At 37.7% G+C, this 14,422-nt stretch overlaps 1 protein-coding gene across 1 annotated transcript; it reads left to right on the top strand.

Moving 5' to 3' along the window:
* The first annotated feature begins 696 nt into the window (after window positions 1-696).
* LOC109220879 (probable protein phosphatase 2C 4) lies at window positions 697-4,471 on the top strand. The gene is made up of 4 exons (XM_019385346.1): window positions 697-2,597; window positions 2,727-2,840; window positions 3,713-3,977; window positions 4,083-4,471. Exons 1-4 carry the CDS (start codon window positions 939-941, stop codon window positions 4,196-4,198), a joined length of 2,154 nt encoding a protein of 717 aa, XP_019240891.1. The 5' UTR covers window positions 697-938; the 3' UTR covers window positions 4,199-4,471.
* The last annotated feature ends 9,951 nt before the right edge of the window (window positions 4,472-14,422 follow it).

The following is a 14,422-nucleotide window of genomic DNA, read 5'->3' as shown; positions in this document are numbered from 1 at the left end:
TTGTGTACCAAGTGTGTCAGGTTCCTTATCTAGTTCTTTGACAGTAAGTTTGTTAGATCATCAAAACATAGAGCTAAGACATTGTAAACCCATCATTAATGGACACTTGAAGTGCCTAAATGGTAAAGGGTTCAGTTGAGGTGTTTGTCTGATCGTTGTGGACAACTTAAAGGGGCATCTGTTGCACTCGGGTGTTTATTTGATCTGGTTAATGGACACTTGAAGTGCCTAAATGGTAAAGGATTCAGTTGAGGCCGTTTATGATCCCTTTTCTCTGTCATTCTTATCGTTAATAATTTTTTTAAAGCTATATAAATGTTACTATAATATAACATATTTCAGGCCATAAGTTTAAAAGACTTATAACCAGATCAAGTATTATAGCATGTTTAGTATTAAAAAGTTTTAAAAAATTTTCTTTTTGTAAATTTGTTTGGAATCAAATTACGTCAAGAATGAAGAAACTTGTTACATAGAGTGTTGAAATTTGGCTGTAATAGTCAGGGGTCAGGGATAGGGTGACGTTTGGGGTTAAAGGTCAGGGTGGGGTGGGGTCAGTGTCTGCAGTCTAGGTCCAGAGCTTCACGTCAACGCCTCCCACACACTAAATGCCGAAAATTAAAACGAAAATCGGAAAAAGCACACATTAAATTGTTAGAATAACCAAACAAATGACCAACGCCAAAAGTTGTTACTATACTATACTCTATACTTTTATTACAACTTATATTTCAAACATACACCTCCTCCCACCCAAAAGTCAACGCCTCTCTCTCTCTCTCTACTTCACCTCTTCTTTTTCTGCTCATTTCTCCCATTTTTCTGTCATCCCACTTTACACAAATGAATCTTTGAAGGCTTTTTGAAAGGTTATAACAAAACCACAAAATTTGAAAAATCTCTTTAGCTCTATTAGTTTCAGTGGCTTTTTTCTTTAAATGGGTAACGGCGTAGGAAAGCTCAGCGTCTGCTTCACCAGCGGCGGCGCCGCCGCCGTCGAGTCCCGTCGCCGGAAGGATTTTCCCTTAATGATTTCCGACCCACTTGAAGACCTGGGTCACTCCTTCTGCTACGTCAGGCCCGACCCGACCCGAATTTCGTCCTCCAAGGTTCACTCCGAGGAGACCACCACTTTCCGGTCAATCTCCGGCGCCTCCGTCAGCGCCAACACCTCCACGCCGCTGTCCACGGCGTTCGTCGATCTGTATTCTTACAACAGCATCGATCGGTCTTCGGCCTTTGAGGGGTCCACCTCCTTTGCTTCAATACCTCTTCAGCCAATTCCGAGAAACTCCTCTATACACTCCGGCCCGCTTTCGACTTCGGGCCTTATTTCGGGTCCCGGCCCGGTTGAACGTGGCTTCATGTCCGGCCCGATTGAGAGGGGATTTCAATCAGGCCCCCTCGATCGTGGTCTTTATTCGGGCCCTCTTGAAAGAAGCTATTGTCCTGATCAGTTCCAAAGAAGTTATTCACATGGTTTTGCTCTTCGATCCAGAGCAAGAAAAGGGTCTTTTATCCGGGTCCTCCAACGAGCTATTTCAAAGACCTTATCAAGAGGTCAAAATTCAATTGTTGCACCGATTAAAGGGTCAATTTCAGTGAAAGAAAGTGATTGGATAGTGGGTGCTGAGAAGCAGAACGAATTGACAATCAGCAGTGTGAACTTCAGCAGTGAGTGCAGCTTGGATGATGATGACTCGTTAGAAAATCAGAATCTTCAGTGGGCTCAAGGGAAAGCTGGTGAAGATCGTGTTCATGTTGTAGTTTCTGAGGAACATGGTTGGGTTTTTGTTGGGATTTATGATGGATTTAATGGTCCTGATGCACCTGATTTTTTAGTATCTAATTTGTACCCAGCTGTTCACAAAGAACTCAAGGGATTGTTGTGGGATGACAAGTCAGATTCATCTAATACTGATAATACTACAATCCCAGCTTCGAGTTTGGAAGTGAAAGAAGAATCGAATCAGACTTATGATGATTTTACTAGGGATAGGACTAAAGATGGTTGTTCAAGGTGTGTTGAACAAGAGAATTATCCTTCAGCAAGAGAGGATCTTTATTTCGATTCGCGGTTAAAGAAAAAGAGGGGGAAGGTTTCAAAGAGTAAGTACAGAGGATTAGCAAAGAAATGGGAAGAGAATCAGAGGCGGTGGCGTTGCGAGTGGGATAGGGAAAGATTAGAGCTTGATAGGAGATTGAAGGAGCAGCTGAATGGAAATGGTTCTAATGGATCAGGATCAGTTAATCATGCAGATGTTTTGAAAGCTCTTTCTCAAGCATTGAAGAAAACAGAGGAGGCATATTTGGATCTAGCTGATAGGATGGTTACGGAGAATCCTGAATTAGCTTTGATGGGTTCTTGTGTTCTTGTTATGTTAATGAAAGGAGAGGATGTTTATGTGATGAATGTAGGCGATAGTCGAGCTGTGTTAGCTCAGAAGAAGGAGCCTAATCTCTGGAGCCAAGATTTGGAGCGGATCAATGAAGAGACTTTGAATGATCTTGAGCTTTTAGATGGTGATGAGTCGAACAGTATACCTAATTTAACTGCTAGTCAGCTTAGTACAGATCATAGCACATCTGTAGAAGAGGTATACTAATCTAATTTAAGATTTTAGATGTCTTTTAGGCTAATAAAGTTCTTTGTGATCTATCCTTGAAAAAAAAAAAATCCTTTTTTCGATTGATTGGTTAACTTGATTTATTATGTTGTGTTTCAGGAAGTTCAAAGAATAAGAAGTGAACATCCAGATGATGCATGTGCTTTGATGAATGACCGCGTGAAAGGTTCTTTGAAGGTTACCCGGGCTTTTGGTGCTGGTTTCCTGAAACAGGTACTATGGAATATTTGCTTTTCTAGCTTGTTTACAAGTCAACCCTTGAGAATATATTAGGAAACAAAAAGATGTGTTTTTGATTCCCTTTGTGCTTGTGTAAGAATGCTAGCTTTATTCACACCATATGAATTGATATTTCTTGTTGAGAACAAAGTTTATGCTTTTTCATAAACCTTTTCAACACATGGCAAAAGCTACTTTTCTCTCTAATTTGAAGGCATATTCGGCAACATGCTACTTGTTAGCATCGTTGTGTTGTTCCTGTGATCAAACATTTTGCATTTAACAACTTCTTTTGCTATAGTATACACCTTAAAAGCTTGAATAATTTACTTCCAAGTGCTGGTACATTTTTTTTTGTCTAATGATAGAAAAACAGAACTAAAATTTGAATGTTTCTTCTTTCGACTTCTGAAGTGCCATTTGCTGGCTAGAGGACATTAAGCTAAAATACAACGCTCTTTCTGTTAAGGATCTATTGGTAGTTTACTATCTGAATGTGATAGTCGTGCAAGTAGCGCCGCAAGGTACCATATAAGGTAGTATAGTGGTAAGTATTCCCGCCTGTCCCTTGTGGTCCGGCCCTTCCCGGACCCCGCTCATAGCGGGAGCTTAGTGCACCGGGCTGCCTATCTGAACGTGATGCTCCCTTAATCAGATTAATACTGGTTAAGAACTTATAAACCACAACAGAATAACTGTTTTATCTCCAACAATTTTATAGTTTGTCAAACGCCATTATCATGTTGGAGATAGTCAAATTGCTGAATCGATTCTTATTGAGGAAAGATTAAAACATATCCTCTGCTTTTGATTCTTTACTTATGCTCGACTAGATAACTAACTTTAAACTGCTCACTCTCCTGCAGCCTAAATGGAACAATGCGCTTCTGGAGATGTTCAGAATTGATTATATTGGAACTTCTCCCTACATCAGTTGTCTACCGTCTCTCCATCATCACAGATTAGGGCCGAGAGACAGGTTTCTGATACTGTCATCTGATGGGCTTTATCAGTACTTCACAAATGAAGAAGCTGTTTTAGAAGTTGAACATTTCATCTCATGGTCACCAGATGGAGATCCTGCACAACATCTTATTGAGAAAGTATTGTTTCGCGCGGCCAAAAGAGCTGGTAATTACTTTTACATATGCAAAATGCCTTGAATTGGTCCTAGGGGAAAAAAGATGTAATTTATCAGAGAACAAGTCTGAACTGTGTGATTGTGTTTCATTTCAGGTTTGGAGTTTCACGAGTTGCTTGAAATTCCACAAGGTGATAGACGCCGGTACCATGATGATGTTTCAATTATTGTTATTTCTTTGGAGGGGAGAATATGGAGATCCAGTGCATAAGTAGGGAAAAAAATAAGAAGATAAAATCGTATAGAGCTATTCAAAATGACAATCAAACATCCAATTTTTGTTCTTTCCTTGTCACCATTTTGTAAAATAGCAGCTAAGCCCTGGAACCAGTGATGTCTTAGTTGTAAAATGTAGTGGTGATGGGATTGTAAAGGTGTTTAGATCAACTCTTTTTATCCGTTTATAAGCTGTCATATAAATTGTAATTTTTCTCTAATAAATGACATCTCTAAGAAATTAAAGAATGTTCTCCAAAATTTTCAATTTCTGTACTCAGGTCACCATTCTTTGTTCAACTTGCTGCAGCATCAATATCACATCTTTTGCATGTTATTGCATTTCCCATAACTAATTAACAAGGTTTAAAGTCTTTTTGATTATAAAAAGGAAGAAGAAGAATTTATGAGTCTTTTTCTAATGCTTGGCTTTACAACTTTTGACTATTAAAAATTAATAATTGTCTGGTCTGTCTATTAGTACCTCCCGTGTTTCATGTGACTTGAATTCTGTTCAAACTTCAAAATTATACGTCTGTACCTGTTTTTCTAAATCTTTTTGTTCTTTTCAATAGACATATTCATTCTAAATGACTTGTGCAAATTAAAGTCAGCACCTAAAGTAAGTCGAGTCAATTGATTCTCTTAGTCTTAATGACGCGGCATGCAATCAATTTCTTATCTGCTTTTTTGTTCTGGTGTTTTTGTCTTTATGATTTTTCTTTGTCATTCTTACGTGGATCAAACTTTATATTCCTGATATTTGAATTTTCTACATATATATTTTTTTTTAAAAAGATAATGTTAGGACCATATTTTCGAGTCAGTTTGCGCGCATTTTGACTATTTTTTTGTCACTAACATATTTTTGATAACTCTGTCCACCAAAATATAGGTAGACGAGAAGAAATTATTTAGCGTTTTTTTGTCTCTGTTAGAATTGAACCTTGAACCGCTACGTATGTATTTATGACTTCCTGAGCTTCTATAACCACCAACGTAACTCTGCATGAAATAGGAATGGCCAAGCTGAGTCAGAGAAAAACATAGCAGCAGGTTCAGAGCTATTCTGGGTTATGTAATCATCCCTTATGGCTAACTGCTAACCAATCTTTTAATTTGGGTAGTAAATGCAAAATGCAGTTGGGTGGGAAGGTTGAGTAGTAGAAGAAGAAGAAGTTGGAGTATCAAATTCATCAACAATAAATAAGAAAACCTGTCATTTTGTCATAAATTTTGGGGCCAACATTTCAGGTATGTAGATGCTAACTTTAGTGATCAATCCTGAAACTTAGACAAATTTTTCAAATTTCAGTTCCTTGCATTAAATAATGTCAACTGAAACCCCTTGATTTTTATTATAAATTTATGGCATATCGTGTATGAGTTGAAAAACTAGGAACTTTTGGCATGGGATTTTATGGATGGAAAAATTGCACGTCTATGGTCCATCACAGAGGTGGAGCTATGATTTAAAACTTATGGCCTATGGGTTCGGGATTCTAAATCTTTAAGTTACTGGGTTCTAATTTATACATGTTCAATGAATTTCTTAAGACAAATACATAATTTGAACGAAACCTACTGGGTTCGGCCGAATCCGTAAGTTATACTCTCCCTCCGCCCCTGGTCCATCATTCTTCTAGTCAACATTTTGTATCAAAGAAAACAATCCAGATACATTGAAGCATCTAGATAAGGATCTAGCTTCAAGCAATTGTAGAATTAAATCACTTTAAAAAATACTCAGAATTGATTATTGAAATTTAAAAACTACATTTTGTATCTTCATAATCAACATATTCACGAAGCTGGACAGACTTGATAAGAAAACATTGAACGTGGACGATAATAAGTATATGCATATTTCCATTGATAATCTCGTTTTAGATATTAGTAGGAAATTTTTTAGCTGTGTGGTTGCCTGGTTGGTACGACGGGGCGGAAGATATTTTTCGAAAAATGACTTACTTTCAGGAAAAGAAAAATACGTTTTCTGAAAATGACTTCTTGTGGTTGCTTGGAAAGTCGAAATATTTTTTTAGAAAAAAAATATTATCAATTCTAATAGTGTTTTGATAAGACTTTCTAATATCGGAGATTGATATTTTGCGTCGTAACAAACACACACGAGAATCCAGCTTCATCTTTCCACATTGTTTTTGCAAGAATTACTTTTCACCCAATGTTATTTTTAAGGGTCGATATTTAATTTTTGTCTTGTTAAGAGAAGTTGTTCCAAAAAAAATTCCATCAGAACTTAACCTCCTCCTTTTTCGTCTTCTTTATATGTATTGTGTTGTATAAAATTGAAGACCCATTGGACTTTGTGGAACTTGATTGTTGAAAAAAAACACAAAATGAGTCTATTGGTTTTTGAAGGTTAATTTGTTGAACTACACCATATAATAGAAATTATTGGGATTGGTATTAGAAGTTGACATCAAATTTTGGAGTTGATTTCGACAAATTTTGAGCAAAAACGTATTGATAAATCCATTAGAAATTTATAAATCATTTGTTGTAAAATTACAACACAATATGTACTAAACTTTTGATGATTTGCCGGAATTCGTAGGAAGCACATCATCAAAAACTCCTCGCAATCCGCCATGACATATTGTACTTAACTCCCGGCGATCCTCCCTGAGTTGTGGTAACCGGTAAGGCAAATCTTCTGGCAATTTGTGGGGAAATGAACTCTAACTATTGACTGAAAAGTTATTTTTGCCCGAACTTATTTAAACGAGTCAAAACTTGTATAGTGACATGAAAATAGCCATTTTTGTAGATCATTGGTTTGGTTCAAAAATCAAGTTTGACAACGGATTTTAGTTTGGAGGCATATGACAGAAGTTACTACTACTAGAACTTGAATAAAACGGCGGAGGCCGAATACGGTATTGGACCCTATATTTGGACATTGCAGACCCCATGAAACAAAAGGAGAAGCAAAAGCTATAGGGAAATTGACACATCGGTATACACGATATACAATATGATATACATACATGACATGTCCCTCACACACCACTTCAATCCAACAGAAAAAAGAAGAAGAGAAAAGGAAAAGAAAATTGAAATCTCCATTATGCTTTTCCTTTTATTTTTTTTTGTTTTTTTTGGGAGGGGATACATCTTGAAGGAGTTGCTGAACTAATGAAAATTGGTTAGGAAAATATTTTACTTTGTTTTGTAACTAAAAGTCACTCAATCCAAAAATCGGATGCATGGTTGTGTTATCAGTGATTCTTGAGTTCATTGTAATTTTTTATGTGTTTTGGTGTCCGATTCGTGGTTCCGGATATTATTTTGGTGTTTCGATCGTGCGAGCAAGTTCGTATGAGACTTATGTGGATGCTTGGTGTAGAGCTCCGAGGGCTCGGCTGAGTTTCAGACGTGTATCAGATTGATTTGGGCTGGTTTCTCAACAACTAGTGTGGTGGTGCAACAGTTATCACAGTTCGCATTTGCAGAAATTACATCGCATTTGCGAAGGTGGCAGTGGGTGGTAGGCTTCACAAAGCGATCATCACATTTGCGAAAAATTACATCGCATTTGCGAAGGGGGTAGTGGGTGGCAGGCTTCCCAAATACTCGCAAATGCAAAGAAGGACTAGGCTGGGAGCTGTTCGCTTTTGCAACCAAAGGGACGCTTTTGCGAGGGGGGACTGACTTCACAAATGCGAAGTCAGAGTCGCATTTGCGACACTCCCTGGGACTGTCAGACATCGCATTGCGATGGTCTGTCGCATTTGCAGGGTTCATATTTGCGAACCTCAGGTCGCATTTGCGAGACCTGCAAATAAACAAAATAGTGAGATTTCAGGACTTCGCTTCATTTATCACATTTAGAACTCTAAACTCGGTGGGAGGCGATTTTGAAGATTAGATTTTCATACCAAACTATTGGATCAATTGGATAAGTAACTTTGATCCAATTTCAATTATATTACATGATTGTTTATGATATATAACATCTAATCCATGGAATTAGAAGAGAAATTTTTGACTTTGTTTTGAAAAATAAAAATTTGAGCTTTGAGAGTCGAATTGGACTCGGATTTCAAAATAAAACACATATATGGACTCCTGGGGTTATAGGTAGTTGAGATCTACCTTTAGACCCAGGTTTTGACTAGGCGAGCAGGAGGTTGACTTTTGAAAAATTGTGTAAAGATCTTAACTTTAATTATCAAAATTGATTTTTTGTGCATTGTTTGATGATGTTAAGTTATTTTTTGGTTAGATTTGAGCCGTGCGGAGGCGAAACTTAAAGGAAAAGCTATTTTTGAGTATTGGTTTGACCTAATTAAGGTAAGTATCTTGCATAACTTTGTGTGGGGAAAATTCCCCGTAGAATTTGGTCTAATTGCATTATTTGAATTATGTGGGAGACGTGTACATAAGGTGACGAGTGTGTGCACGGGCTTATATGTGGTAATTGACCGGTTTAGAATCTTAGGTTACTTATATGCTTTCAATTGAAGTTGTTATTACATGAAATATCTTTCATTGTTGAGTTTATTCTTTCCATTTCAATATGTTGTTGTTGAAATTCGTATACACATTGTGGTTGAGGTGTGGGCTATGTGTTGTTATGATATTGGTATTATTGTTTTGGTAATTTCGTGACTTATGGGCACGTGGTGTGGGTTGATTATTGTGTTTGTGATGAGATGTGCATGCGGCAGCATAAGAGTGTTGTTATTGATGTGCATGCGGCGAGATAAGGGATTTTTTTTATGCGTGTGTTGCTAGTAAGGGGAATTACTTTATTTTGAAGCACACACAGTGAGATAAGGGAGTTGAAGCGCATGAAGCTATTTCGAAAAAAATATTTTTAAAATAAATTTAAGGCTCACGCGGGCGTTATAAGGAAGATTTGTGATTTGTGACTTGTGAATTGTGATGATGAGGTGTGGTACCTCAGGGTGATTCTTGTTGAAAATTTTGTGTTGGAACGGCTTGATGATTTGAACTGTTATTGTTTTCCTTAAATTATTTTTACTGTATTTTGATTATTTTGCTATTTTATCTCATGTTTAATTACTTTTTGTTGCTATTTATTGCTTTTTACTTTCTGTTGTCAGCTTTATATTAATATTCTGCACAGGTTTTCATGTCTAGTGAATGTCTTGACTTGTAACTCGTCACTACTGTATGAAGGTTAGTCTTGATACTTACTGGGTACCAATTGTGGTATACTCATACTACGCTTCTGTATATTTTTTGTGTGCAGATCCAGGTACCTTGGAGCATGCCAGACATTAGCTAGGTGAGTTGAGCGATTGAGGAGACTTCAAGGTATACCTACCATCCGCTCACAGTCCTCGGAGTCACCTTATGTTGTCTTTCATTAATACTATTTATTTTCATTCCGAGATAGTGTTGTATTGACATTTCTAGTTTACTCCCATTAGAGCTTATGACTTCGTACTACCGGTTTTGGGGATGTATAACCATTATTTGGTTTCAACTTTAATATGACATTTGCAGTTTACTTTAATAGCTAAGTTGTTTGTTTTTGTTTAATATCAGCATGCGTTGGCTTACCTAGTCTTAGAGACTAGGTTCTATCACGATCCTAAAGGTGGGATTTTGGGGTTGTGACAAGTTAGTATTAGAGCTCTAGGTTCATAGGTTCTACGAGTCATAGCAAGTTTAATTGAGTCTTGTGTGTCACGACCCAAACCGATGGACCATGACGAGTGCTCAAGTTCTACCTGTCGAACACCCCTAAGCATACGTCTAAGATATAAACATGAAATAAGTGTAGGTCATGCATAACGCCTGACAATAAACTACTGAATCATGTGAGAAACATATGCGAGAAAACATGCCCAAAAGACATATGTACATATATATACACGGAATATGGTAAGGCGAGCTGACAAGGCCAGATTCTATCCAACTATACATGACTGTCTACTGACCTCTAATAGAGTGTACAACTGTATAAAGGACTGGACTAGGCCCCGTCGCACCCATATATGTATACAAAAATATCGTACCAAAATCCAATAGCAGCTCCGAATCAAACAGAGCACACCAACTCTCCCTGAGCAAGGATCCTAAGAAAGGGGACCGTTAGCCTATTTACTGCACTTGCGGGCATGAAACGCAGGCCCCTAGGCAATGTTGGCGTTAGTACGAATAATGTACCGAGTATATGAGGCATAAAAATCAGTATATAAGACATAAAAGAAACATGGAGTAAAGGACTCAACCTGTAAGTCTGAATAGCTCTGCGAATCTTGAAACATTTATAATTTCATGCATATGCGTATAAATGTCATACCATGCATAGGTGTATGTGTACATAATATCATCAAGCCTATGAGGGCATCCCATCATATCATCTCGGCCTTAGTGGTCGAAATCATCAATGTATACCAACTGATCAGGTAGTGGTGCGTATATAACGCCGTAACCATTTCCCATACCCCATATATATATATAATATACGCTATATAACGCCATCTGGTCATGAGTCAATGTACATGTATAAATGAATGCAATGCATAAGAAGTAAGTCAATAAGATCTCTCCCGGGGATGTTATAAGACCAATATGCCTTCGATTAATATCCCGAAATAAACTTTATCACTTATGTATTTTTTGAGACCCATGAATAGACGATATAATAATAGGACATATGGGAAATCAAGAACATAAGCACCCCTAGTACTTCTATGAATAGAGACACTTATGAAAGTTGTGCGTTTGCTCGTTTTGTTTGTATCATATGGATCATGCCAAAAGGAAGAAAGGGATAGCCTTAACATACCTCAAGTCATCAATGCAGCTCCATGTCACACCTCCTTTTTACACACCTACCCCGAAGGATAATGCATAGGGGAGTTTTTCCATTTAAAGTGACATTATTCGAAATGGGATTATTTATTGATTTTTAGAGTCGCCACTTGGGATAGGACAGGCTTTTGGTGTCCCAAGTCACCGATTTAATTTACATCCCAGATCGAGGAATATTTCGACTTCCCAATTGGAGTCTGCGAACCAGAGATTCTGTGTAAGGAATTCTGTTGACCCGAGGGAAGGTGTTAGGCACCCCCGGATCCCGTGGTTCTAGCACGGTCGCTTAAATTATTACAAATGGCTAAAAATCTGATTTTTATACAAGTTCAAACCTATAGTGCAATTTTATAAAGTATTTACCACTTTTATTTACTTTTTACGAAAGTGAACGCCGTTTAATAGCGTGTTTTTGGATCACGTCACATAAAATGCACCCGGATCCTCAACACCTCTTATTCAACGTTTTGGGATTTGGATTTGGGTCACATGAAATGCACACCCGACTTTAGGAAAGTAATATTATCAAAGAATACTCCTAAAGCGACTAACGTGTTATTAACTTTGCGGGGGGCAATGGAAATTCGCTAAATGGCACACCCAATTTCTAAAATATTTTACTATAGTATTTAATGGGGGCCCCGCAGTTTATATGTTTTATGCGGCGAGGCTCGTCTCGTGCCTTATTTAAAAAAAAACCATCTTAGAAGAAAACTACGATTTTTATTACAGTGTTGTCCCTAAACAGGCCCTAATTGATTCGCATTTATAAATCAGGGCCTCAAATTCAAGTCTGAATTCAAACAAAAGGGAAGACCCTCTTAATTTGAACCCACCACCTAATTTGAAACCCGTATTTATATTTGTGAATTACTCCCAGCTTAATTTTAAGATTAGCCCAGCTTTGGGCTTCTTATGTCCTTGGGGCATAAGCTTGGCTGCAAGGCTGCCCAATACCAAGCCATGGCATAAGCCCAAGTTTACTCACCAAAGCTGGGCAGCCTGGGCCTGTGACAGACCTAAAGGACCGATTCCAAACTGATTTTGGGCCTGTTAAATTGCTCTTCATGGCTCTAACAGCCCAGGCATTCACGACTAAACTGAATGCCCTTTTCTTACAACAAAAATCCTGTTTCTAATAAGACATTAGTGTTTTAAAGCTACAATCGCCATCAGAAGTTAATTCGTGGTATAAAATGTAAAATTAATCCTCAAATGCGGTCCGTATAGACTATTCTTCAGGCCTATTAATCCACAGTTACATGGACACAAATATGTAATGGTCTCAAAATCAGTTACAAATACAAATACTTCAGTGTGAGGTTAAATCTAAATGAACTTCTGAATTAACCTATGCTAGAACTAAATTACTGAATAAATACACGCTAATTTAACAGTCCAATTATTACAATTTATCAAAAGTCCAGATAGTCTATGCTTCAAATGCTACTACTACGTAATCTATTATGTAAGCTAACATGTACGCAAACAAACTAGACATGAAACTGATATTTGTCATTGATTCAATGGCTCGGATACACTAGCAGATTTAACCCTTCATACTTCAGTGAGGTTGAAGAATACCCGGAATTTATCGAAAGAGAAAGAAAATTGAAGTCAGCTTGAGTAATAGCAACACGGCAGTGAACTCTCAGCAGCAACAAGAGTGATTTGAACCAAAATTTTCACAAAAAATGACCCAGCACCATGGCACAACAAGACAACATTCAATTTGATCCAAAATTGTCTCAATTACACTCAAAGATCCATGTGAAATTAAGTGTAATAAACCTTTGGAACTTCAGCGGATGGAAACTAAGCTAGAAGAACGTAATTCATTCCTAAAAATGAAAATTAAGCTCAGATTTCTAATGAAACAGTAATTTTAACTTTTCTACTGGGTTTTCTCTTTTTTTTTTTTTTGGATTTTTGAAGGTTTTAAATCTCTAAATCAGATCTGAAAACAGAGGGGACTTTCTGAGGAAAAATTTTTGGTCTTTCCAAAACTTCCAGGGAATTTTCCAAGGGTCTCCAAAAACTTCCTGCACAAGGCAATGTAGGTGCCTTTTATAGGCAAAACCTAAAGTTACCTTCAGATTTTAGTTTTCTTTTTAGTCCCTCTCCTATTTAGTTTTCAGTCCCTTATTTTTAAGACTTATTACCCAAGTAACAACACTTATTTTATTAAAAACTACACTAAAGTCTATTCTAGAAGGTCCTACATCTATTGCAATTCCTACACTACCCTTCCCCTACTTTTACAATTACTATTCCTAATAAAAACTACCCTTTTCTATGCCCAGATTACCCTTTAATTGTACCATAATTACTGGCCTATACCATTTTAAACCTGGTCCTATTACTTTGGTTGAGGTTAACTATGGTTAAACCAAAACTGCTAGGTTAAATCAGCTATATCCAAACAATGTGACTTATTGAACTAAGGATCCTATTGTTTTCCTTATTATTCCAAAAAGAAACAAGCCAGACTAATTAATCCAGTGATGCACAAACATTTAACAGCAACCAAGAGGATTGAGACTAAAAAGAACATTCATGGTTCGTCTAATTGAAAGCAAACACTGAATTATCCAAACAGAACCACAATACACAACACCAAGAAGAATTAATCTGGACAAAATCAACTAGAACCCTACAAGTTCTAAATGAAATTATTACGTGCAAAAATAAGAAGAAAACCAAGCCAAGAAAAGAGAACTTACTAATTTTTGAGACCACAGAATTTGCTTATTTAAGTTGGTCTTGAAATAGTATTACGTGTGTATTCCTAACCAGAACAAACACCTAACACGATTTCAAGACCCCTCGAATGTTGATTGACCCTGAGGGAAACCAGTCTTGGTGGTAAGAACCCTAAGTCCACGGTCCAGAATGATTGGGGCTTTTTTTGGAAACAATTTAAGCATAGATTAGTGAAGAACGGGTGATACGGGTCCAGGGTATGGTTCTATGGTGGTTTGGGACTGCGTCGCCACCAGGGGATCTTGTGTCGGCGCTAGGGTTCTTGGTTTAAAATTTATTATTCGACAAATTCCAGGCATATTCGAGGGAGGATGTTTGGACGTTTGGATTGAAAAGATAAAGGTGAGGCTATGGTGTTAATTTTAGGGCCATCGGACAAAGTAGGGTTTTGGTTGATTTTTCGATTGAAAATTTGAGGACACTGGCTAGGATTTAAAGGCTGGGGTTCAGAGATTTGAAATGGGGAGGTAAAGGGGATTCTGGGGTGTGAAAACGGGGTCATTTGGACGATCGCCGCCGGCGGAGGCGATTTCCGGCCGGCGGCAGACGGTGGGGGACGGTGCTGACGGGCGGGTTACGCCGGAATCAGCGGGGTATGAGAGACGGTGGTTTTGGGGGTAGGGGGGGTGTGTTTGGACAT

This window comes from Nicotiana attenuata, unplaced genomic scaffold (assembly GCF_001879085.1).
Source record: "Nicotiana attenuata strain UT unplaced genomic scaffold, NIATTr2, whole genome shotgun sequence".
Taxonomy (NCBI): domain Eukaryota; kingdom Viridiplantae; phylum Streptophyta; class Magnoliopsida; order Solanales; family Solanaceae; genus Nicotiana; species Nicotiana attenuata.
Note: the sequence above shows the minus strand (reverse complement) of the source record. Positions and strands in the feature narration are given on the sequence as shown.

What these genes read in the sequence shown, in the direction of transcription:
- LOC109220879 (XM_019385346.1), top strand. Translation starts at nt 939, where the DNA reads ATGGGTAACGGCGTAGGAAAGCTCAGCGTCTGCTTCACCAGCGGCGGC. An exon ending in ATAGCACATCTGTAGAAGAG is followed by an intron (nt 2,598 to 2,726) that starts GTATACTAATCT and finishes GTTGTGTTTCAG; the next exon opens with GAAGTTCAAAGAATAAGAAG. An exon ending in GTGCTGGTTTCCTGAAACAG is followed by an intron (nt 2,841 to 3,712) that starts GTACTATGGAAT and finishes ACTCTCCTGCAG; the next exon opens with CCTAAATGGAACAATGCGCT.